Source organism: Parasteatoda tepidariorum, chromosome 4 (genome assembly GCF_043381705.1).
Source record: "Parasteatoda tepidariorum isolate YZ-2023 chromosome 4, CAS_Ptep_4.0, whole genome shotgun sequence".
Classification (NCBI taxonomy): Eukaryota; Metazoa; Arthropoda; class Arachnida; order Araneae; family Theridiidae; genus Parasteatoda; species Parasteatoda tepidariorum.
This window is the reverse complement of record NC_092207.1, coordinates 86,428,565-86,455,102: the sequence shown is the minus strand read 5'-3', so window position 1 is coordinate 86,455,102 and position 26,538 is coordinate 86,428,565. Positions and strand designations below refer to the sequence as shown.

Sequence of the window (26,538 nt, the reverse complement as noted above, 5' to 3'; positions counted from 1 at the left end):
TGTCTTGACAATCCACGTCGAAAATTACGAAAAATTATTGCACGAAAATGTTCACGATTCAATTCCATTTTTTGAAAGAGTAGAACTTTTCAATTTACTGTCAATAACACAAATGAAGCTATAATGGTAAATCGTCTGCTGAATTTGTGTTTAAAAATATCAAACTTTCGATTAAAATCGTCTGCGGTCGCCTAGCAACACTTACTGTTGCCAAGGCCAGAAATATAAATAGCAACCCTCGTATGACCATAGAATTAACCTGGGTTAGATGGCTAGAGAGGATCGATGGCCAGTTTAAATATCCCCGATATTTGTCAATATTTCGCAGCAGATGCAGTTTCACAGGAAGCAGTTTGCTTATCAATTTGGACAAAGCGTTGTTTTTCGTGATAGCAAAAAGTTTGAAAAATTTTAGTGTTTAATTTATTTAGGGCAGGGGTTTCCAACTTACATGAGGCCGGCGGTCACAATTAAAAACACAAATCAAATGGCGGGCCGCAAATTTATCAAAATTTTATGTAGGACTCTTACATGTTTGAAGGAACATTAAATATTACTGTCAGATTTTTACCAAGTTGTACAGAACAAAAGTATTGTATTACAAATTAAAATAAGAAGTAGATTTTTAAAAATATTTAATTGCATATTAAAAAATTCGGGCTACAATAACTTTAATATGCACCTATATATTAAACAATTAATATGCAACAGATATCTAATTGTTAAGATATAAAACTTTAAAAATGTTGGTATTAAAACTTACATAGTAGACACAAAATGTTCAAAGAGAAAATTGAGGTTTGTCTGCTGCAAACACCAGAGAATAGATATTTACATTTTAAATTTAAAATTTACAAATGTTTGTGTAAATATTTTCGTCAAAAAATGAGTGGCTTCAAAAAGTTAAATCGGAAATTCGAGAAAATTTTTGATAAACACATGCTAAATTATATTCACAAAATACAAAAAAAATAAATAAAAAAAGAGCAAGTTACACGATTATTTTTGTATTTGAATAAATATTTTCTTTGAGAAATAAATTTTTTTACACAGTTGGTATATTAAATTTTACAGAAACGAGGAAATTAGGTTTTTATTAACGAGAAAAGTATTTTAAACCTATATAGATTTTTTACGAAAATTATCCGCAAAAAAATGACTACTAATATATTTTAATTCGCGGGTCACAAAAAAAGGCTTCGCGGGCCGGATGCGGCCCCTGGACCGCAAGGTGGAAACCACTGATTTAGGGGATAAATATTTTTCGTCAATTAACCATTTTGTTAAATACACAAGTGGGCGACATTTGTGCTAAAATACAAACTAAGATAAACAACGTTTAAGAGCACAAAAAATATTTATAAATGCAGACAGCTGTTTCGGATGCTCAAAGGGCAACCTTCATCAGTGCAACAGGAGAGGACACAGGAGAGGATTCAAATTAAATACACAAGTGGGCGACCTTTGTGCTAAAATACAAACTAAGGGAAACAACGTTTAAGAGCACAAAAAATATTTATAAATGCAGACAGCTGTTTCGGATGCTCAAAGGGCAACCTTCATCAGTGCAACTGTTGCACTGATGAAGGTTGCCCTTTGAGCATCCGAAACAGCTGTCTGCATTTATAAATGTTTTTTGTGCTCTTAAACGTTGTTTACCTTAGTTTGTAAACATTTTGTTGCTTTTCTATTTCTATTTTCAAATCGCTGGATCTTTAAGGAACATAAATAGTCCTATTTCTGTTTCTGAATAAAAAACAAAGAAAAATTATGGTGGGTGGACACTTTAAATTCGGTAGCCATCTCATCTTCAACTTTAAAAGAGATGGTCACTTTTTATTCTGTAAATTTAAAAAGAAAGCTAATAAAAAGAAATCTTTAGCTTTTCTATTACAGTATTGAAACCACTTTTTTAATTTTTTAAGGACCGTACGAACTCTGCAATTCTGATACTATACTGTAAAAATTTCCGAATCAAATTACGATATATAGTAAGTACCAGCAATTTGGGTGCAATCCGTAAAATCCATTTTACAGTAAAATCCATTTTTACCATAAAATGTTAAACCATAAAAATATTAAATCATGAAATATCATCTAATTAGAGTGATTCAGTGAATTTACTGTAATTATTATTGTAAAAATTTCGGAATATAAGATTTTTTGTTTGTAACAAGTAAAAATGGATTTTACAATAAAAAGTACCGGCACCCTGAATGCCGGTACTTTAAACCGTAGTTTGATTCGGAATTTTTTACAGCTTGCAGACTTGACATATTATCCGATAGGACCCTATAACTTCTCGTTAAAACTGCACATATTATTCGATTCTATGATGAATCCGATGACTTCTGATGACAATCTTAACTATCTATTCTTGATGACTATCTGAGTATTAGAGAAGAACACAGCACCACAACTAAAAACAATGACTGGATAAGATGAGTAAAGTTGCAGCAATGACTCCATGAAAACCTTTGCCTAAAATGGGGTGAATTGATTTTCTTCCTCTTTTCATAAAATTTATTTTTTAAATTTAGTTCATTGGATTCTTTTTTGCTTATTTTTCATGATAAAATTCATTTTTCACAACTTATCATAATTAAGGGGGGACCCCACCCTGAATATTTCAAAAATTCGAAAAAAAATGTATTGCATTTTTCGAATCTTTGTACCCTTCCAAATGTTCTCGGTACCTAACTTCGTTCGGAAGTTATACCGGAAAACAGAGTCGTCGCTAAGCAGGTAGAAAGGCCCGTTCGGCCGGATTAGGAGGGGCGACATTCTTTTTGTGTCTCATCCATTCTGCTGACTGTATATAGAAACTTATTGTAGGCATTTCATTTATGTACCATTATATATATGAAGTTAAACGTTTTCCCCTACCGAAAGTCAAAACTTTAAAAGCGTTTTTCTCAAAACGCTGTTTTTTGACCTGGCCTATCGTTTTTCTCATGATCTATACAACGAAATAAGTTGTTCTTTATTTAAAATTGCGTAAAAATATATTCTTTAGAAAGTAGCATAGGATTTTTTTGATATTTTTATATTTCGATTTTATACTAGTATTTTAATGAATATTTTTTTAATGAAAAACTTAACTTTTTTTTTAAAGTTGCCGCCATTTTGGTAATTTTGCAAATATCAAAAAACCGCTATGCTACTTTTTAGATAATGCCTTTATGTTTCAGAAAATCTAAACAACATCGTTTTCCTATGTTTCAGGACTTCTAAATACAGGAGGTCAGTGAGGTACTACTTTTTGATGACCAGCCACACGCGAAGCTGCCACCAACTTATTTTTTATTATTTTGTAAAATAATTTTTTTTAAAATANAATCTTTGTACCCTTCCAAATGTTCTCGGTACCTAACTTCGTTTGGAAGTTATACCGGAAAACAGAGTCGTCGCTAAGCTGGTAGAAAGGCCCGTTCGGCCGGATTAGGAGGGGCGACATTCTTTTTGTGTCTCATCCATTCTGCTGACTGCATATAGAAACTTATTGTAGGCATTTCATTTATGGACCATTATATATATGAAATTAAACGTTTTCCCCTACCAAAAGTCAAAACTTTAAAAGCGTTTTTCTCAAAACGCTGTTTTTTGACCTGGCCTAACGTTTTTCTCATGATCTATACAACGAAATAAGCTGTTCTTTATTTAAAATTACGTAAAAATATATTCTTTAGAAAGTAGCATAGGATTTTTTTGATATTTTTATATTTCGATTTTATACTAGTATTTTAATGAATATTTTTTTAATGAAAAACTTAACTTTTTTTAAAGTTGCCGCCATTTTGGTAATTTTGCAAATATCAAAAAACCGCTATGCTACTTCTTAGATAATGTCTTTATGTTTCAGAAAATCTAAACAACATCGTTTTCTATGTTTCAGGACTTCTAAATACATGAGGTCAGTGAGGTGCTACTTTTTGATGACCAGCCACACGTGAAGCTGCCACCAACTTATTTTTTATTATTTTGTAAAAGAATTTTTTTAAAAATATACTTAAATTGCAGCTAAATAACATAAAAAAACAAGGAGTCTCTGCATTGTCTCTATTACTTAAAAAAAATTCAAGAAAAACTTTAATATTTTACCAACTCAGGGTGGGGTCCCCCCTTAACTGTATGAAATGCGTTTTTTTCATACTTTAACTTCACTTTTTCTTGACTATAAGGATGGCCAACTCAACGTTAGGGAGAAATGGCCACTAGTAAGTTTATTTTCAAACAATCTTTTTCCCTATTTTTTTTCTCAATATTTCATTAGATTTTGCTCAAAACATGTTGAGTACATGTATGAGAATTTAAAATAAGCATAAAAATTTCTTTTATCTCAATTCTTAGTACTCCGATTTAAAAACTACGGCCATCCATCCTAGGTTTACCTTAAGTCTCTCATTATGGCTACAAGTAAGAAAGACAAATAAACACCGTCACAAGAGTGTTATATTACGACTTTATTGTGCCTAGCTGCTAATATACCTTGCATAATATATATCTACCATAATTTTTATTACGAGCTGCAGTAGCAGAACAATGTGTAACAAACTAGCATTATATATATATATATTTGTGTAACAAAAACATTGCACATTTATATGCTCAGCACATACAAAGACAAGCTACTGTAAAATGAACAATATTGTAATATATTTCAACATGCTACCCGCTCTCAGAGGAGCGATGATAAAATATTAGTAGCTTGTTTTGAAGTTAATACAATGATATCCATACAAAATCATCACCGATATGTTTTGTAGACAGTCTCACAAAATCACCCACTGCATGTTGAGACTAAAATTATAAAATGAAAAGCTACATAGTTTGAATATTACCATTCATACTTTTTTTTTCTCCATCTAACAAACGACTAAGAGAACACTAATTACACTAAATATGGACAAGTTTACTGTTAACTCTAGCAACAGAAAGCTCCGGAATGTTGGGCCAGCCCAACAATCAGATTGGCGCTCAAGATTGTTTGTAAAGCTCAATGAACGAGAGGTAGACGAATGTCGTCTGTAAATATAGTGGTTCAAATTTCGTTACATGTATTAAACAAACTTATATATGTTTATGGTGCCGGTGAAAAATCTTGACACTTGTAGTTGTTTTTCATTTTGTAATAGGCGTTAGTCCCTTGACGCAGAATGTTTATTAAACACATTTTTCTCTCTTTTTTCATTATTTTGTGTCAATTTAGGTCAAAATAAGTGATGGTCATGAAAAAAAAAGCATAGTGTTTAGGGTTATGAAATACAGTATGAAACACCTGTGTCTTTTCTGTGTTTAAAGGTAAAATCTTGAAAAAAAATATGGCTAATTTCCGAATAATAATTTTTTTAAAATTTGCACTTATTTGGATTTAAAAGAAACAGTTATACATCATTGAAATTTCTTTTATTTATAAAATGAATTTGAATATGAATTTTTTTTTTAAAAATTCACACTTTTTTTTTTTTTTTTTTGGATTTTATATTTTAGCATGAATATAATTCTGGTAATCAAGCAAATTGTTTTTAGCAAATTATTAGACTTGTTTTTTATAATTTAAAAATAACGAAATTTATTTTTACTTGTAGTCAGAAAAAATATAGATACCCCGATGTCCCATCTACGTCAAAGGGTTAAACAGCAGACCCATTTTTTGGTTTAATGTTCAACACGATGGTCTTTTCATTTTGAGCCCAACCCAGAAGACAAGGGAAACCCTGGGTCAAGCATTTGGACATCGATCACATAGCCTTCGTGGAAGGCGTTTTGATGGAACTAACCTGCATTTACATTACATAGAGGAAAAACACGATTAAAATTCTTTGTGCTAGCAAACATATTCATTACACTTAGCGCTTGTATTGACCTTAGCAGAGAGTTTTTTCTTGTACAAATAACTTTTAGACTTCAAGAAACTGCAGCAGTAAGATATTACTTTATTAAAAAACTTCATTGACTTCAAATGTATACAGATTGGGAAAAAAAACATCGATCTAATTGGATTGACTGTTCTTTCCGATCTGCATATTTTTGCAGTTTTTTTTTAATCAAGTAACCTTTACCCTAGTAAATGTCAAGTTTGTTGAGTTATCAAAAGAGTTTTTACACTTTTCACTTGCAGGTAGTGTTGATCCTGCCATTTATTTTATTTATTTATTTTTTCCAGTACTATAGATCCCCCTCCCCCAATCAGTCCAAAGATCTATTTAAAAAATCCTTCAGGTGAACTGTCATATTTCTGCGATGCCGTAAAAACGAGGCTAAGACACTAGCACGATTACAGTTAACAGTTTTAAAACTACAAAAAACATTATTACTAACCCTTTTGGCTAGTATTATATAATTTGATGAGAAAAAAAAATACTTTTTTGTAAGATATTAAATTTTATTGTTTTCATTAAGTTCTTGTATAAGTATCCCGAAAATATAAACAGAACATTCGTTACCTCTCTTGCCTGCACTTCTCATAATTGAGTCGCTATCATTTGCCTAAGAAATTCTAGGTCAATGAAGTTATAAAAATAGAGAGAATGTATATCGATTTGACTTCAAAACGGAGCGTGACAGTTAAAACACGGTTTCAGGAAACTATATTATTAAACTAAATGTAACTGACTATATTACTAAACCGAATAAAACCACTAATTTAAATACTAATAATTCTTTTTACTGAAACATGGTATGTTAACCAGTGAAATCAAAAAGACCAATCTTGGTATTCTTAAAGTTTTAAGATATGGTGAGAAAATGAATCATTGACAATCAATGAGAAGGCATAAAAGAATAATTGACTAAATGATAAATTTATGGAAAACTTATATGTACAGCTTCAGTTTTAACCTCCTTTTAACCTTCCTTTTTTTTTAAAGTGATTTCATAAAATTTCAAAGTTCGACAAGTACTATAATTCCTAATATTTTTATTTTGTGAAATAATAAATAATTAAATAAACAATTTACTATGATACATATTTAATGTTTTTCTTTAAAAACTTCCGACATTTTAACTTCTACAACAATGTTTCGTTAATTTAAAAAAAACTTAATTAGTTCGACTTAATTCTCAGTTTTGGCATAAAATAGCTACAATACGTATAACATATGAATTTTTGTCTAAAATGTTTTTTAGATATTTTTTTTTATTCTTTGCAAGAATAAAGAAAATAAATATCAAAGTATTCGAATAAAATTAAAGACAGTATCTACTTCTAGTAATAAATAACTCTCAATTTTGATTCCTAAATTGCGAACTAATCATTTTTATCTTTGTATTCCAAGCAAAGACCGTAATAGTTACTTGGATTGTTCAGTAAAGACCGTTAAACACTAAATAAGACTTTAAAAAAAGGCGAATGCTTGCAATTAGACTACTGTTTTTAATGTATCAATAAACTTTCAGTTTTTTTTTTTTAAATTTCTCTAAAGGCAACGAACATCATAAGACTGTACAAGCCCACTGAGTTCTAGATAAGAAAGAAAATTTCTTTCTTAATCTTGTCGCAGAGTAGAAAAAAAAATGTGACACATATCAAATACTCTAAATAACTTCCACCACTGCACAAATATGCAATACAAGATAAATATATGAGTAACAATTATTTGAACAACGGGAAATATATCGGACAACAACAATTACGTACATTAAATAATTTTTTTAATTTTAAATTAAAAATATTCACGAACAACATTACGTTAGACTGCTGCGAGGATCATTTATATCCTATTTACATAATTTATCTGGAAGCAATCAAATTTTTCGCAGTTGTTTTGGTTTCAAAATAATACCATAATTATTCAAGTTTAAATATTTGTTATAAAAATTGAACTTCATTGCTCTTATTGGTTTTATTTAAATCTCAGTTTCGGTTTCATTATAGCTTGCAAAAAGTTCGATAAATTCTGGTTACATCTAATGAAAATGTCTCACACTGAAACTAGATCCACGTAAATTTGATACATTGATAAATAAATATTTTTGATAATTTTAAATAATATTTGTAGAATAAAATAAAAATAATTAAAAAATCATTAACACTAGTGGATTAAGTACAACGGTACTGAATTATTAATCATTAAGTGATTATTGCTTATTAAATAGAGATTTTTAATTCTAATCAATCATAAATTGCTGGAATTATTACAACAGGTTTCAATTACATTACGATTCTTGTAAAAAATATTCAAATAAATGCAGCATAACGTACATTATAATCTTTCATCACATCAATCTTTCATCAAAAAACAAAATTGAGAAATCTATAAAGATGCTATATTTCAGTTTAACGAGTTTATTCATATGATCGAAGGCATGAATGAATATGATTTCCGTGAAATATCAAAAGAGTTATTTACGATTCATTTTAAATAGAGAATTAGATTTTTTTACAATAAATATAAATACACTTAAGAATACGTTTAGGTATTTAAAGAACTTTCGAATCAATAAAATTTAAATCTTACCTAATAGTTAAAGAGATGGAGAAAATATAATAATTGACCATACACTTTTTGAAATTGACATTTTATCATTACGTTATTCCTGCGTATTGTTTCCAGATAGTTACTTTTACAAGTTTTCCGAATTTCCACAAGATGAGAGCATACACAGAAGCATTTTATAGCCGATATAAAAATTAAGAAAATCTTCATTAAAACCAATCTCTTGAACAATTTGAAAGTGTGGCTTATCATTTTATTGCTCCTAATCCTTCAATGAAACTTATGGTTTGACATAAAGTTGTTTTGAGTTGTTAAAGCTTTTTGCATTATATTTTAATAACATTTTCGAATTCTAAATGGTTCAAATATAGTTCAAAAGTCTAATTGGAAAGTCAAATTTATCAAAGTTAATGAATCTATAAAAGGTCAATTTGATTGTCAATTTATTATAAAAAAACTTTCAAACGTTAAAATTCTAATGCTATAAATTTTTTTTGTGTTCTAATATGTTAATAGTTTAGGAACATTTAAGTTTTAAAAGTTTAATTTTAAAAAATATTAACAATTACGCTGCATTTTTTATATAAATATTTTTACTTAAAAGGTATTTATGATTATCATTGGTGCTCAAGAAAAAAATACGATTGTAATTCTTACATAATTGTCTGAAACTCCCCTATAGAATTTATAGAACTAAAAAGCTAGCTTAACAATTATTATAAAAAAATTTTAAAATAAATTTTTTTTTTATTTAAAAATTTATCATTTTTTGAAAAAATAGCAATAAACTGCTAATTGGGTACCTGCAAGCGACGTTATGCCTGGGTAAATCATAAATTTTTTTTTGCTCCGACTCAGCTACCAATGAGATTCGACACACATGCCTGACGTCACTTGGCGGTATCCAATTAAATCTAATGCAAAAATTGATCCATCGTGTTAATAAACGAAGCCTAATTGAGATGCTCAAGCCAGAGGCTGAACTATATCACTGAGTGGAATAAATGAACCAATTGTCATTTGCACCATTCCTATTGAATGTTCTGGATTCACATCCTAATGAAATGTATTCATATTGGTTGCAATCTGTAACTGACTGATCATTGATGAATTACCAGTGAACAGGTAAGGGGTGTGACATCAGATAAGGCATCTCTATAGCTGAAATGTTAACAAGCCTTGCACAACCACGTGATTTCAAAGCTTTTATTCTTTTATAGTTATTGTCACCCAGTTATAATTTCAAATAATTTTAAAGCTTTGATTCAAAATGACTAAAACCAGAAGCAAATTTCAGAGAAACCATAAATCATTTATAAAATCGCTACTGTCATTCGTTAACTAAAGTCTAAAAGTAATGTATGATTTTTTTTTTTATCGATTCTTTGTATTCCTCCTGCAAAGCACAATATATGTTGCTTTTCCAACATTATTTTCATTACAGAAACCTAAATGTGATACAAATGTGATATTCCAATTGAAGATCACTTTCAACTGATCTCAATTATTATAAAAACAAGCATATTTGTTTTTGGAATTATAAGAACTAGAAAATTGCTGATCAAGTTTTCTTGTCTGACAGTGGTTATTTATCTCAACAATGGCATCATCAATAAAACAACATTTGTAAAACTAGATCACTAATGTAGCCTTCAACATGCAGTAGAAATTATTACATATACCAATAAATATCTGGTGATTTATTATAGAACTAACAAAGCTCAGATATACAGTTTACCGAATCCATCACATAGGTAGTACACAAATGTGTGTCAGAATATAGCGCCATTTTTCATTTTCTTCTCTTTTTCAGAGAAAGTTCACACATATTTTGAAAATCAAATAACGTTTTAAAACACAAAATGATGGACAAAAAATGTTGATATTATATCCAAACTATTTATTTGCATTTCCCTCAAAAAAATATGCTAAAAAATTTGAACAATGGAGCATTGCGTAAAGTAGAAATCGTATTATGAAACTAAAAGCACAGGTATAGGGGTTAAAAATAGAAATCATTTTTAATCAGAGACTAGGGTCTAAAATTTAAAATTATAAAGCTTAGCGTTGATAATCAGTTATTAAAAAAGCTTTTTAAATTTTGTAAAAAAATGATTCATTGTTTAGAGCATTTTTAAAATATGAAAATTTGAATAAATAGAATTAATTATTCTATATATTAACATAATGGCGTATGAAATGAATTCGAAATTTTACTTTACAAAACTATCATAAAACGCCTTTTTTTTTAAGATAGAATTTATATTTTGAGGTAAACAATTCAAAAAGTATTGATAAAAACCAATTTAAATGTTCTAAAATATATTTTGTTCAGTGTTAACAACAAAATGATTTTTATTGAAACTAATTCTGAATAGTTTCTAAAATGTATCACAATTTTTCTTAAATCAGGCATCAAAATTTTTATTCTCAAATATTAAATGTTTGCTAATATTAAATATTTATTTCTCAACCAGAAAATGCTAGATAATTTAGACAATCTAACATTCACACTTTATTCCTTGACTGTTTAGTATTTTTTATTTTTATTTATTTACTTATTTATTTTTTTTTTAGTTATTCAAAGAATAATAAAGAAATTTAAGTGAGAAAAAAGAGAAATTTTTTAAGTAGTATCATTAAGAATTCACAATTCAATTATTTTACTTTAACAACTAATATTTTTGATAAACCTAAATAAACGGAATTATAATTTATTAATTACTATGTTTATTTTACTTTTAGGTTTTGTTAATATTCGGTACATAGTTTTCCACTATTTGCGAAAAATCATGTTGTATATTGCCATGTTTTGGTTCTGCCATGTTTCTGTTTGGTTGACGGCTTATTGCAGAAATACCGATTTTCTTAAAGTGGGTAATAATCACAAGTTAAATAGTTAACTCAAATGGGACAAACGTATTGGTAACGATTGAGAATTTTATAAAAAAATTATCTAAATAAAGACACATTTTCGATTGGTTTACTTTAACATATATTTTTTTGGAAAATGCAATTGTAAACTATTCCAGCTTTTTAACGTTCAGTAATATTAGTCAGAGATTAACAATAATTTATAAGTTTCCGAAATTAAAAATATACATTACTCGTTTTTAGTTTTTGTTTTATTTAATCGAATTGCACTGAAAACAAATAGCTAACTTATTTCTGAAAAGAAAATTTATGTAAAGTTGAAATTTCCTTTTTTCCTTATTTTCATAAAACAGGATTTTCCATCTGCTTATGTGATATTTTTAATATTGTTTACATATTGCTCTGAAAATTTTAATACACAATTTTTTGACTAATATCTAACCTATGAGTAAACATTTTATGAAAATAGCATCTACTTGTTATTTGATTAATGAGCAATATGCTATTTTTTTCTTCATAAATTAAGTAAGGTATGAACATTTCATTGAATTGATTTAAAACGAAATATTTATTTTCATATTTTGCGTTTGTTATTTTTATTATAATGAAAAACTGCAATTATTTTGTAATGTAATTGTAAAAATAGGAAGAAAAAAACAAAAATTATCGTAATTTGTAGTATGATCTCAGACACAGTTAATATTTAAATAGTTTTAATTTGATTCTAATATGATTTTAAGATAAATGATAATACGAAATTTTAATTAAAAATTTAGCCAAATTTATTTCGATTTTTGTTATTTTTATACAGGCGTAAATAATACAGTTAGAGAATTGTGAGTAGTAACAATTTATATCCATTCAGTAAATGAGGTATTTAAATGAGATATCGATATTTTATTTTCATAACTACTTCAGTAAAGAGCGCATTTAAGTTTTGAAAATCAGAAGAAATTTTAAACCTTACTTCAATATTTTATTTAAATCAATTCTTTACTAAATAACACATTTTTATTCTGAAAATCAGATAAAGCGTTAAACCTTATTTTAACATTTTGTTTGGGTAAATACTTCAGTAAATAGAGTATTTAAATTCTAAAAATCAAATAGAATTTTAAACCTTACTTTTTATTGAAACATTTCACACTGTGTGATTCAAATAAATTCAAATTATTGAAAAAAAAAAGCTATTTAGTTTGCGATTTCAATTAAATATTAGAAATTTAACTTTAAAATATAGAAGAGATACGTCTTTTAACTCATAATATGCTTTTTAGAAAAAAATGGAGGTAACTGACAATTTTTTCGAAATTGAATTATGATAAAATTTGATACTCTCCCAGCATGTATTTTAAAGTAACAAATCAAGGTTATTTACTGTAGTTATACTAGAACAACGGGATTCCATGGGAACTTTGAATTCCTTGAGAATTTCCCGGGATTTCGTTAAAAGTTATCAATTCTTTAGTTCACAAGTATTTTTCAATAAAAATAAAATCCAATAAACTCTACAGTGTTTTCTTTTTCAATTTTCTAACCAACTTCATAATAAATACAATTTTTAAAGCTTTTAACAACAGGTTTGAATTTACTGATTGTTTTTTGTTTCAGTACAAAATACTATTCAGAAAAATATAATATTATGTCTGATTTCTTCCATTTCAACTTATTGGTAATTTTATTTTTTGTAAAATGCAATGCATAAATTACACTTGTTTAGTTGCATTTTGTGATAAGCAAACTATAAACAAAGAACTTTTTTTTAAAAATAAACAATAATCTTAAAGATGCAAAGGAAATAACTTTTACATTTAACAACCAAATGAAATTGCAAACAAACTTGAAAACTGTCAGCTACGATTTTTTTCTTCTAAAATACCATAGATGCTATAGATATATCTATATTCAGAATGCATATTACATGACACATCCTTGTATTTTTCAACGGTTACAATTAACATATTTTAAAAAATTTTCAGATTGATTTAAGAAGTTAATTTAAAACAATGTACTCGTATTAATGAATTACCCACAATGCACAAAGACGTATATACTTCATTAAAACCTGAGCCAAACTCACTAAAATAATACAAATGTCATAAAATACTTGAAATTAACTCCTTAAATTGAACAAGCATATTGGGATTAAAAATTACAATATTTAATACAAATAAATATATTATGATTAGTTAAGGAAAAAATGATCAAATATACACTTCTGACACCTTTCCTTACGGCGCAACTCTTTGACACCACATATACATTTAACAAAAATAAAAATAAAAATATTTAACAACATATTTCTTAACCATCAGATTTGGACCTTTTGTCTGAATTCCGTCTGAAAGAAACCTTTTTCTCTGAATTCGTCATCGATCCTTTTAAGAAAGTTTCGATGGCATCCCCGATAATGACCGCATCGACGACGTCACTCTCATCCCATTTCACTGTGGATAAACTACTTTCCAGAGAACTCAGCAGACATCCGGATGACTGATCAACAACTATTTCCGTATTCATGTTGATATTCTGTGCGTTCAAGCTATCTACACTTTGTATCGAGGAGTTATCTACATCAGAATTATTTTCGTTCGCTGGTTGTGGTGTCGTTTCATTATTCTCGAATGACGAATTGCTTTTGGTTCTGGACTCTTCGCTTCCAGCTCTTCGTACTGGCTCTTTTCTTGACTGCCTTTCGTCTGCTGGATCGAATGAGGCCGATTTGGTTTGTCTCAAGGGAGCCTGCCCTTTGCGTCGCTTGGATGGTGAAGCCAGAGGGAACTTTTTGCTTGCTGTGCAGAGAATCGCTTTGAGATCCTCCTTCCTGCAAACTATACCCAAACTTCCGGTTTTGGAGGTGGATCCTGGTTCAGATACAGACATGACCTTGCTAAATAGGAAAAGAAACTACATTAGTTTAAATTTAGTTTTAATGCAAATATATTATAATAAATTTGCTTCACTTATTTGTATTGTGTGCGCTGTACCGATATTTTAGTTATTGAATGTTAGTCTGAAACAGTTATCTTTCAAGAAAAGCCTAATTAGGAACAATATCGTTCACCTACAAACCATTATTGATCATTCGGTTGAAACTGTTTTCGTTCAAGAGCAGTCGAGGAGCAATAACGTTCACCTTCAAAAACATTATTGCTTATCAGGTAGAAACTTTTATCTTTCAAGAACAGTCAATCTCTGTATGAGCAATATCGTTTACCTGCAAAGCCTTATTGCTCATTAGGCTGAAACTGTGCAGTATATCTCTATAGCAGCAATAACGTTCATCTACAAAGCCCTGTAATTTTTATTTATTTTTAGGTGATAACGAAACGTATGCAAGGCAAGTATAGAGATATCTTATGATGCAAAAATCTTTTACGGTTAGCACAACAGTAGTTGGATTATGAACTGTGACTTGTCTACCTCTGGAGATATTTAATATGGTTAGCTCCAGTCGTAAGCATAATGAGAATCAACCAGAGATCTATTGACCAGAGAGCACCTCTATAAATGAGCATTACTTTTCGGCAACTCTTGAATACCTATAAACTTGGTGCTCAAGAACAGTAGTTTCTTCTTGGTTCCCAAGAGCAGTGGTTCCCTAATGATGCTCTGAGGAAGTCTAGGGCTCCGTCGGAGGATCACGAGGGGTCCGAGAGTACGTAATCCATTAATTATTTAAAACTTTGTATATATGCAAAGAAAAAAGAATTATTAGTGCTCCTAATTTACAAGTTCCACCATCAGACCTAAAGCCGAATTGAAGGACTATTATTGATAAAGTGTTTTTTTTATTCTTTACACAAAATGCTTTCAAAACATAATTTAGTAGTTTTACTTTGGCAACTTTACTTAAAAACTTTATTCTTTCCATCATAGATAAATATTAAATATTTCTATTGACTAGAAAGTACTAACCTGAGAGGTCGAAAACTTCCAGGACTACGGGGACTGCGTACTTTAGAGTCTTCATCAATCATGATGACGTCATCATTTCCACAAGATGAGCGTTTCTTCAACTGGCCAGATTTCGATTTTCTGGGTTTTATCTGTTCCGGTTCTCCAGGATCAGAAGTGGAACCAGATGAGGTTAGAGACAATTTTTTGAGGCTGCGTAGGATTTCTCCAGAAGTCATAGATTTGCTGAAGAATTTTGAGGTTTTCCAGCCGCATTTGTTTGACTTCGAAGATTTGCTTGAAGTAGGGTTGCTTATTTGCTGTGGGCGTTGGCTTTCATCTGAGTCATGAGCTGAAAAAAATTTGCATGAAATCTAAGCCTATTATTGACTTATATTATTATAATTAAAATACCATCACTTGTTTTCAATAGTTGTTAAAGGTTTCTAATCAAAGCTGCAGGATTTTCCTTAAAAAACCTACTCTTAACGTAGTTTTTCGAAGTTCTGCCTTCAAGGAAAATTAAAAAAAACCACAGTTTAAGTGCCTTGCGCTTGAAGAAATACGATGATTTCAAACTATATTTACAATCGTGCCCTTGAAGAACCATCTGGGCTTTAGAACAAGCAAATAACTTTATATGAAAGTTATTAAACACCGCCATTTTGATGACATTTTTCCATCTAGAGGAAAATTACAGCCTTATTCTCAGTTTTTTCTAATTTTTATGAGCCCAGGTAATGCAGCATTGGAGTAAGTTTTTTAATATTAAAAAATTGGACCACAAGCGCTTTTCATTTTCGGAAACTGTGGCTTTTCTCAATATCGAAGTTTTGCGCCATTTTCAAAATAAGCGTAGACAGGTCTAGCTTTAGATAAGCTAAACTTGGCCAAACAGTCATGAATAACTGTTGCAAACTCATAGCAGTTATAAGAATAGAACGTTATTGGCGAAAAAGTACTATTTCATATTACAACACAGCCTTCGAAAAACAGCCTTAATGGACAACTAGTCAACTTTTCATTTTGTGATGTTGCTAAGTTAATTGTTAACCGAGGTTATAGCCAAAAACAAATCCGCTTCTGAAGATTGCGGTGACGTTTCTCACTTTCTTCAAAAAACACAAAGCAGAACTCGTTACGTTGTAGAACCGGTTGAACCTTTTTCCTGGCTTTTGGCGATCTTCTCAATATGAGGCAAATGTTTACATTGGAAACAAAACAGTTAAGGCCTGTTTACACGGTCCAATTTCTTGAATCCGAGAAGTTGGACGGATTTCTCTGTCCAAGAAATTGGATGATTCGTTGACACTATCCAAGTTCTTGAATGTCGCTGATTCGTTGAAAGAAAAACTTGTGCATGCGCATTGCTCATATTCAACATTATAAAATAATACTTACATAAGTTTAAAATTACTAAATAAATTCAAATAAAATCTTAATAACACAAATAAACCTCAACAGATCAATTTATTTGGACTAAAATCTATGAAAACCCACAACAAAATGACATAATTTGCTGCCAGCTTGTTGACGTCACAAAACCTAAGACGCTGATTGGTTAAGGGAGAAAAAACTTGGATGGAAAGTAGAACATGCTCTACTATCGTCCAAGAAGTTGGACCAAGTTCTTGGATGTTTGTTTACACGATCCAAGCTCAAAGCAAAACAAGTTTCCATCAATATCAATCAATCTCTGTCCAAGGATAAATGAATTCCCAGAATCGGAGTACATCTTTATTCTAGTAATACTTTATAAAGATTTGCTATTCCAGACTTTCTTAAAAGATTGGTAGCAATGTCTACCATTTTCTTTGTAAAACTATGATTTAGGATATCTTGGACTACTAGTTGTAATCTCAAAACTCCAACTGGCAGCCAACCGTTTCATTCCTCTGTTGTTGAAAGCAGGTCTGCCAACTACTACGCTTTAAATATTTCATAGGGTGCTAAACATTTAAGAGCCAAAACTTTCAATGTTGTTGGTAATTTTGCTAACATTTTCAAAGCCACACCGAGAAAGAGCTAGTTGTTGTTGTAGTTCATTTACGTCGCACTAGAGCTGCACAATGGGCTATTGGCGACGGTCTGGGAAACATTNACAATACTATGTCTTTGATGATAAAATACTATGTCTTTGATGATAATATATTATGTCTTTGTGCTAGAACATTGTGTTCATTGGCGAGCGAGCGCAGCGAGCCATGGTTCACGGCGTGAACCACATAGGATTGCGTAGCAATTCTCGGGGGTTGGCGAGCGTTAGCGAGCAGGGGGCGGAGCCTCCTAGTATTATAAATTATTTAATTAAATTTTAAAATTAATGAATAAATATTGTAATCCCAAATTAAACTTTATTTGCTTGTTTTGTTACCGAAATCTCGTGATGCATTTTTTAGCAACAGCTTTATCATTATTTTCAAACGTAATAAACATTTAAAATAACATTTCTAAGCTTTTCACTGTTAAAACGAGCATAAGATACATTTATGAAAAAAAGAAGAAATTTTTTTTAATCAAGTGGTCAATTTTTATCTATACGCTATCAACTAAAAAATACTGGATTATAATTCTTAAAAAGCTTTTCGCCCTCTAAATCGGGCATTGTTCATATAAACCAAGAGCCCCAGATCATTTTAACAAAATAAACTTAAAATTTTTTTCTGTCCCAAACCAATGTTTAAAATGTTTAACATGCGAATTCAAAATATTTACAGACTTTAAAGTTCGGAAGTTGAAATTTTTCTAAAATTTTTTTTTCCCGTTTAAAAAAGAAAAAAAATTCAGGATTCAAACATTAAACTCTCACAAAAATACAAACTTATACCACAAGTATAAATTTTAAAAGCAAATGTTTTTGAGAACAATTGTTTTGATTAAAAGACGAGAAATAAAAATTTTTCTAAGTAAAACGTTTTTAAAAGTTCTAGAAATGAAAAAAAAGAACCTCAGCTCACACAAAACACAAAAGCTCAGAAGCTATGTTTTTTTAAAAAATTTATTATTCTTAAAATAACACTAATCATCATTTTTAGCTCTTTATTGAAGAGGGTTGTATGGTTTGATAAAGAAATGCTCAATAAAGCTTATTTAAATTTAAAAAATATTTTTTGTGTAAAATGAAAATGGAACACATTCTAAAAATAAACCTTTTTTTACAGAATGAAAAAAAAAAAATGGTTGACCTGGTTGATCATATGCACCATATAAACAACCATCAAATGCACCAAAGAAAATATTGAAGTCACTATTTCTCAGGCTTAAAGATTATTTACAAAATTACATCTCCAGACTTATGAATGGGAAAATCAATAGTTTGGAAAAAAATATTATATGCGTAAAATAGTCTCAGACTTCTCATTTTGAGTTGAATTCTATGACGTAACATTTAAACCATTAAGATGGTAAAGAAAAGTCCAGAACTAATGATTTTATTCGTTTCTAGCTTCATTAATGTGAATAATTTTAAAATAATCGGTTATACAGTTTACATAAGTGCAGAACAATGTCTTAAATGTTCAATAATTATAAGTCTCAATTCTTAAACTCATAAGACAAACAAAACAAATTTGATACGCAAAAAGTAATGTAAAGTAAAATGCATCTTTCAAGTAAATTATAAATATTAACTTTTATAATATTATAAAATAATTTAATTTTTATCATCCCTAAATAAAAACGTAGAGCTCATCATTTCTGATGGACAAGGGAGGAATTTTCGGTGGTCATAAAAATTTATTACGAAAATGATGCGCCCTATATTTTGTGTTAGTTTTAGTTTTAAGTCTTTAATTCATTCAAAACTAAAGGCTTAAAACTGAAAATAATTTGAAATTAAATTTAACACAAAAGTTATGCTGTGGAACTAATTTCTTACGAAAAACTTCATGATAAATATATTTAGTTAGCGGTTCACAATTATTGAAAGATAAAAAATTATATACACTTTTGCAACAAATTTTATGCAAAAAAGTGTCCATTCAGCATATGCAATAAAAATAAAGAATATAAAATAAATATTTAAACTTGTAAAGCAATCTTTGGAATTAATTTTTTGCACTAATGCAAAATAATCTTTCAGGCGAAAACATTCAACAAGTTTTTATAGTAGCGAAAATTAATTGGAGTTCAAAAAATAAATATGTTGATGAAGTTGTTATGGTAACCGAAAAAAAATAATGAGATTTAAATTTTATTTTAATACAATCGGGAATTAAATCTAACCAACCAAATCTGTGCTAATACAATAAAAAGTTTGAGATTCTTTTAATTGAAACCTGGACCATATCTTGTTCGGATGAGGTTATGTTGGGCACCTTTGAGAGAAAGATCTTGAGAATTTTTTTTTCTCTTTTTTTTGAGGAATTTTAAAAAAATGGTGTGTGGCTTGCAAGAACAAACTTAGAGCTTTATCCCTCATATAATGAATCTGGCATTATTAACTTCATTAAACGACGAAGAATAAAATGGGCAGGCCACGTTATTAGAATGGATGAAGACCGTTCCACTAAAAGAGTATTCAATGCCAGACCAGTTGGCACTCGAAAAAGAGGCAGGCCGAAATTGAGAGGGATAGTTGTCCTAGAAAAAAAACTTTTTGGTCTTAAAAACTAAAAACTGGAAAATGCCATCAGGAAAAAGGTTAGCATAGAAAAAACTTCCACCCTGGGCTGTCGAGCCATTGATAAATTAAAGAATTTTTTTAAGTGTCGGTTAATTATTTCCCCTAATGACATGCTTGAACACTTAAAATTCGATTATTCCTTTTTTACAATTTTAGTTTCCTTTATGTACCCCCCATCGAACAATATCATCCATTTTCTATAGTGTACAACTTGTAACAGCTTTTTATTTTTAACGCTAATAAAGTTGCCTGTACAAACTTACCCGCTAAACATCTCAAGAATCCATAATATTAAGAAAGATTCATTAGAAGGTACGAAAGATTTTTCAAAGATACTTACATCGAGTTATTGCTGGTAGTATTCCTGGACAGCAACGACTCTGATTTCCCATGGTACTGGAATTCGAATCCGTTTGTTGGAGACACTCTTTATTGAAATAGGCGGACGTGTTTTCCACTTCAGAAGAAATAGTCGACACGGTCTGAGGTTCTTGGATACACGATGGCCCGCTCAGGACGCACGTTGGAGAGTTCGAGCACATAATTGCTTTTGGGGACAGTCTCTCTCTTGTTAAAAAGGATACAGCTTATGAAAATATATCTTTGTTTTTATCTTCATTTTTAGATTCCAATGCTAAAAAACAGAACAGAACGTGAGTCATTGGAGTCAAATTATCACTAACAGACTAATCAGAAACGTTAAGTATTTCATACCAATACTTTCTGAGAAAAGTTATAAATTGTCGATTATAGCTTAAAATTGTCGATTATAACTTTTCTCAGAACTTATCTCGCTTGGCTGTACTTATATCAATACTTTTTTAAACTTACCTTTTTTGCTTTGTAGGGGAAAAAACAAAAACTATTCAGCAATTGTATAAGTCACATTAAATATTTCTGTGGATCCGTGGGGGATATAGGGATAGAGAACTCGACTTCCAGTAAGGTTATCTAGGTTTTAATCGCAGCGATGACTGGTCGATACATATTCTGTCCACGGCTCGCGCCGACCACAGTGCTGACATAAAATATCCTCAGTGGTAGGCGTATCATGGTTTAAAATCCATTGACCATCGACCTAACCGTGAAACTATCGCTAAGGTTTCGTGTTTCTCCTCGCCATGTAATGCAAGTACGGCTGAGTTCCATCAAAATGTTCTCTATGAAGGCTAATTTGTCCCAATGCTAGATCCAGAAGTTACTCGTCTTCTGGGGCGTTTTCAAATTTACAAGGCTACAGAGTTGAGCACTGACAGTCGTAAACCCAAGAATAGGTCGGCTACTCAATACCGGTTAAAAAATAATTCCATATATTCAAGAATGAAATTTCCAATTATACATCTTTCAGTTGATGAAATTTTGTACAGCGAGAATGCTTTGTTTTGCATATTTTTAAGAAATATAGGTATAAAGTAGTCTTTTTGGAACAAAATTAAACAGCAAATTTCCTTTTTAAGATTGATTATTATCGTTGCCTTTATCGAAGACTATTTTTTTTTCAGTGTGAAGAAGTTTTGTAAACTCGTTGAAATAAAGCATAAAATTTAATTTTTGTTAAGAAAGCTGAACAACCCGTTGCGGAAGAAGAATTGAATAATATCATCGACCATACAATTTCTAATATTTGTTTCTGATATATGGACTGATATATGATACATGTTTTTAATATGGATGAATTTGTATGAAACATCATTAGAATCGATGTTTTGTTGAAAATCTTCTTGATTATGTAAATAAATGTCTTTTTTATAAAAACTTTTTTAAAAAAACTGACTTTTTATTTATAACATTAGGCACAGCATCCTCTCCTTTTGCAAAAGCAAGCATTTTACATGAATTTTCTTCAAATAAGATTACATGGAATATTCTGTAAGCCAATTTAACCAGCATGTAATCATCCCTTTTTCTATTTAGCAATTTAAAACATTTTCAGTCTAATTAGGCATCGTTAGAAAATTTTAGATATCTCAATTATTTATTTGTTTATTCATTTGTATATTATGTATTAACACCTTTTCTTTGACCTATATTATACTAATCTGATCACGATGGAAGTGAAGATTAAAACTTTAAAACTCTATTTTCCAAAAGTAATAAACCAATTGAAAAATTATAATTAATTAATTATTATTATTCAATATACTCAAACTTAATTAAGTTCTCCGAAAACTTATGAGACAGCATCCGAGTGTTGGCAAACGTAGCTTTTAATAAATTATTATTTATTTAGTATCATTTACACTGAATTCGCCACACATTAAAACTATTTTAAATTTTTGTCCCGCAGTGAACTGATCGTTAAGACACGGTTCCCAGCAGATCACCGCAGTCAAGCATCACTGGATGCGGCCAGTGTGTGGGTGGGTGACCACTTGGATCAGCCTGCGTAGGGACCGAGGGTGTGCGGTATTGGTCCTCGTTAAACTGTTCTACCGCAAAGTGCTCGACTTCGCGAGCAGGTCGTCGGGCTACCGAAGCGGGGGTGCCATCCCCTCCGCAGAGGATCAAAATTGCTATGGCATGTCTTAGGATCATCTTCAGGGATGTTTCCCAGACCATCGCCAATAGCCCATTGTGCTGCTCTAGTGTGATGTAAATGAACAACAACAACAATTTTAAATTTTTCGTGCTTTAATTTTAAAATTCAACGCAATCTCTCAATTTTCTTTTTCAAGACAATATGAATATAATTCACTTTAGCTTATCTTTTATATTACAAGAAAAAGAAGAAACAAATACACACATTTATATGTATCGAGCGTTTTCTGTTGTATTTTAACGAACGGTTATGGTTTAATTTTATATAGTTATACATACATTTATATCGACAATATATAAAGAAACAAAATTACTTATTTTAATGTGTCCAACCTCTCTGACTGTTATGACATGCACATGTTATAACAAAGACTTGCATTATGTTTCATAAGTTACATGTGTTATGTTTCATACTTGAATTATGTTTCATATACCGTGGCATTTTTTTAAAAAAAAACTTATGTTAACAAGTTCCAAGCTATGTTCAAAAGAAGTTCCTTATCAGTGTTGTAAATTCATAACATAAACTAAATCACTTCCAGAATCAAAGATAATAAAGATTCGGGGAGAAAGTAATAAAAACGTAAAAACAAAACCGTTTATTTTTATACGTTTTCTAGGAATTTTCTTAAATTCTTTCTTCTTCATAAAGATGCGCAGTAAAAAAAAGAGAGAGATTTTTTACCAGCAGGTTATTCTGTTATCTAGATAAAGTTTTACAAGTTCCTACTCTGAATTTTCTTATTCAAGCTTTCTTAAACCGTTTTTTTGTAAACTGTCAGGGATCTTTGTAATGATTAAAAATAAAAGGTTTTTTTTTCTACTTTTTTAAAAGGAAACTATACTCCCATTTATTTATTGACTAATGAAAGAATCCCATTTCTTTCCTGACTTATGAAAGCGTTTTACAAATCTTTTCAAAAACAAGACATTATGCACTTTAAAAAATTCTGGAATAAAGTACGGTAAAAAGTACCAGCTCTCAAAGTGCCGGGAATTTTCACCGTAAAAATCATTTAAATAAAATATGAAACAAAAAATATAACATATCTTAATTTTTACAGTAATAATAACCGTAAAATCACTGAATAACTGTAATTAAAAAAAATATTATTGTGACAAAAAATAACATATCTTAATTTTCTTAAATTATAAAAAAATATATACGATGTAATATTTTGGATTAACACTTGTATTTTACGGAAAAAATAGATTTTACAGATGACGCATCCAAAGTGCCGGTACTTTATACCGTAATTGAATCCTAAATTTTTTACAGTATGGCATACTTGGTTTACAAGTTCCATGTTATTTTTTTTTCAGATTTTTTAATTTTTTTTAACCTTGTTAGCAAATTTAATGGACAAATAATGGAATTTATTGAGAAATTTGTAAAAAGAAAACTACTATTATGAAACTGGGTTATTTTGTTGTTTGTTACTTGACTAATATAGCCGTTTTGATTGTGTTTCGAAAAGTACGACACCATTACTTTTGTATAGTTTCTAGAATTTAATTTATTGAAGATTTTCCTATGTTATGGAAAATGTTTGGAGCCTTCCTAATATAAATAAGAAATAGGAAGTGGTTTCTTAGAAAATTTCGCAGAGGAAATCTTATTTGTTATATCTCACTTGCCTCATTTATTTGGTGACTTATTGAGGTCCTTTTGACAACATTTACAAAATTATGGTATCAGGACTTTCGATTGTCTAGTAAATCTGATATGAATTCTTATTCCTCAGGTTAATGTGTTGAAAGTTATAATTCATTATTTTCTCGTTTAGAGTTTCGAGAAAATGCCATTTTTAGTAACTTACTCGTACAATTAAAGATCATATTTCAACCGATGATATTCACATTGCATTGAAATTTAAGCAACGCATTTTAAAATGAGCTCGCTTTCACACTATGCTAAATAAGTAACTGAAAGAAAAGTGCCTTTAATAGTTATTTGGTTTAAAACTTGACAATGGCTCACATATTCTTCTATTTCTTCTTATAAACGTAATATGACATTTTTAATTAAGACATTAATTATAGCATTTTAAAATAACACTGAAAAAAAGAATAATCTAAAATTAAATTGTAAACTGTTAAAAATTTCTCGCAAAATATGGCTAAATAACAATCTATTTAATTGTTTGTATAAATATGGTAAAATAAAAATTAAATAGATTGTTATTTTACCATATTTATACAAAAAATTCAAATAACTATAAATGAGATGGTAATGAAACTATTAACAGTGAGAAAAATCGTTTATTAACTATTTTTTTTACCTAAAACGGTTAAATAACAGGAATTTTATTGCACCAACTGAGTCCACCTAATGAATCAACTTAGTTCCTTGCAACTGCGTACATATTGAAAGCTAATCTGTCAATGATCTGTTCGAATCTCAGCGATGACACCTCCATTCCCTTTAACACACGTGAAGAATTTCCAGTGTCCTGCACTCTCTAATGCCCATTATCTAACGAGAAGCCTACCTCCTATGTCCAGTTAAATTTCCTTTTAACGGTTTTGAAACCATGGTAGCTGTAAATGGTTAAAAAACATTATAGCTTTGTAGTCATGATTTAATAACCATACTAGTTGCAAACGGTTTCAAAACCGTAAAGGTGAAAAATATTCTTTACCATAAACTTTATGGTTAATCGGATGAACAGACTGCTGCTGGTTATTTTACCATTATTTTAGAATGAAAATTCTAACAGTGTACTAAAATGAAAATACAGAGAGTATTCTAAGCTGTAAATTTTTCCAATGACAGCTGTTGTATATAAAAGTGATGATAAAATATTGAAATGTCTCTAGAAAATACCAAGTTTTGTTAATATTTAAAGAGTAAATATTTAAAAGAGAGTAAATATTTGAAGAAGAAATATTCATAATTATCTCGGTGTAATTCCGAAATGACGAGTGCAACCATCAAAATTTCATTTTGTACTTCTTCATAAAATTGTTAAAAAATATTTCAAATGATAAATCATTTATTTATTTGAAAGGAGTTAATTATGAATATTCAGTAGCTAATACTTTTTTAAAGTTTGAATTTAGTTTTATTTACTATTTCAATATATAGGACATCAATGAGGATAACAAAGACGCAAAAATAAAAATAAAATAAAGAAAACAATTTTGAGAAATAATGGGGTAGAAAACATTAAATAGTTTTTTCTTCTCAATTACATTTTCTAAATGTTATTACAGTATTATATTTTATACAAATATAATAAATAATGGTATTATAACGGTACATGCATAAATAATATTTCTAAATACGAAAATATGGTAAATACATAAATAATGTTTCTGAAAGACTTCTTCAAAATAAGGAAATAAAGTTTTAGCTTCACAACTAAAAATAAAACGTTTGAAAAAGCATCTATCATAATTTTAAGCAACTATGGTAGGATTTTTTACTGAAAGTCTGCTTCTTCAAAATTAATGAACAAAAAATAAAAAAATGAAAATAAAGAAGTAAAATACAGGCTTTACTACAGGAAGATAATTTTTTGCAAAAACTAATTAATATAATCTTTGACAAATATACTTATTTTTGCTGGAAGATTTCTTTAAAACAATGAAATAAAATATAGGCTTTACTACTAAAAAGTAAGTTGTTGCAAAAGCATCCGATATATATATATTTTTCAAAAAATCAATTCAGCCATTACAAATTATAAAAATTGCCCGCAAATATAACGAAACAAGTTGTTGTTAATATGGGCTAGTTTGGATGTATTGTTCTAATTTTTTCCAATCTTGACAATTTAAATGTGATTCAATTATTGTACGAAGAAAACTTTAGAAACTTATGATTCAAATGTGCAAAGTTTTGCTGCTAATATAACAAAAAAGATTTAGAGAACCATAACTCTCAACAGAGATTTTTTAAAGTGCATTTCATGAAAGATAATGGTGGACGGTCAAAATACCTTAACAAGATAAAAATAAAATAAATTCCCTCTCTTGTTTAACAATTGCAACAATAAGTTCATTAAATGCAACCAGTTTTTTACTTAAATAATACCATTTCGTTGGAGCATTGCATTAGAATATTGCATTTGTAATAAAACATTTGTGCTGTCATAACAGTTTGTAAACATGAAACCATATATTATTACTCAATACCTAATACCAAATAGAAACGAAAATATT

General features: G+C 29.5%; 1 protein-coding gene across 2 annotated transcripts in view; it reads right to left on the bottom strand.

The window, feature by feature from the left end:
* Positions 1-4,448: 4,448 nt before the first annotated feature.
* LOC107450378 (uncharacterized) overlaps positions 4,449-26,538 on the bottom strand; it is a 22,889-nt gene continuing 799 nt past the window's right edge. For both annotated transcript variants that reach the window (XM_016066150.4, XM_016066151.4), the window contains exons 3-5: positions 20,174-20,467; positions 15,231-15,561; positions 4,449-14,202 (exon numbers count right to left, since the gene is read on the bottom strand). In XM_016066150.4, the coding sequence (XP_015921636.1) occupies positions 13,617-14,202; positions 15,231-15,561; positions 20,174-20,375 (1,119 nt within the window). In that variant the 5' untranslated portion in view covers positions 20,376-20,467 and the 3' untranslated portion in view covers positions 4,449-13,616. The remainder of the gene's footprint in view (positions 14,203-15,230; positions 15,562-20,173; positions 20,468-26,538) is intronic.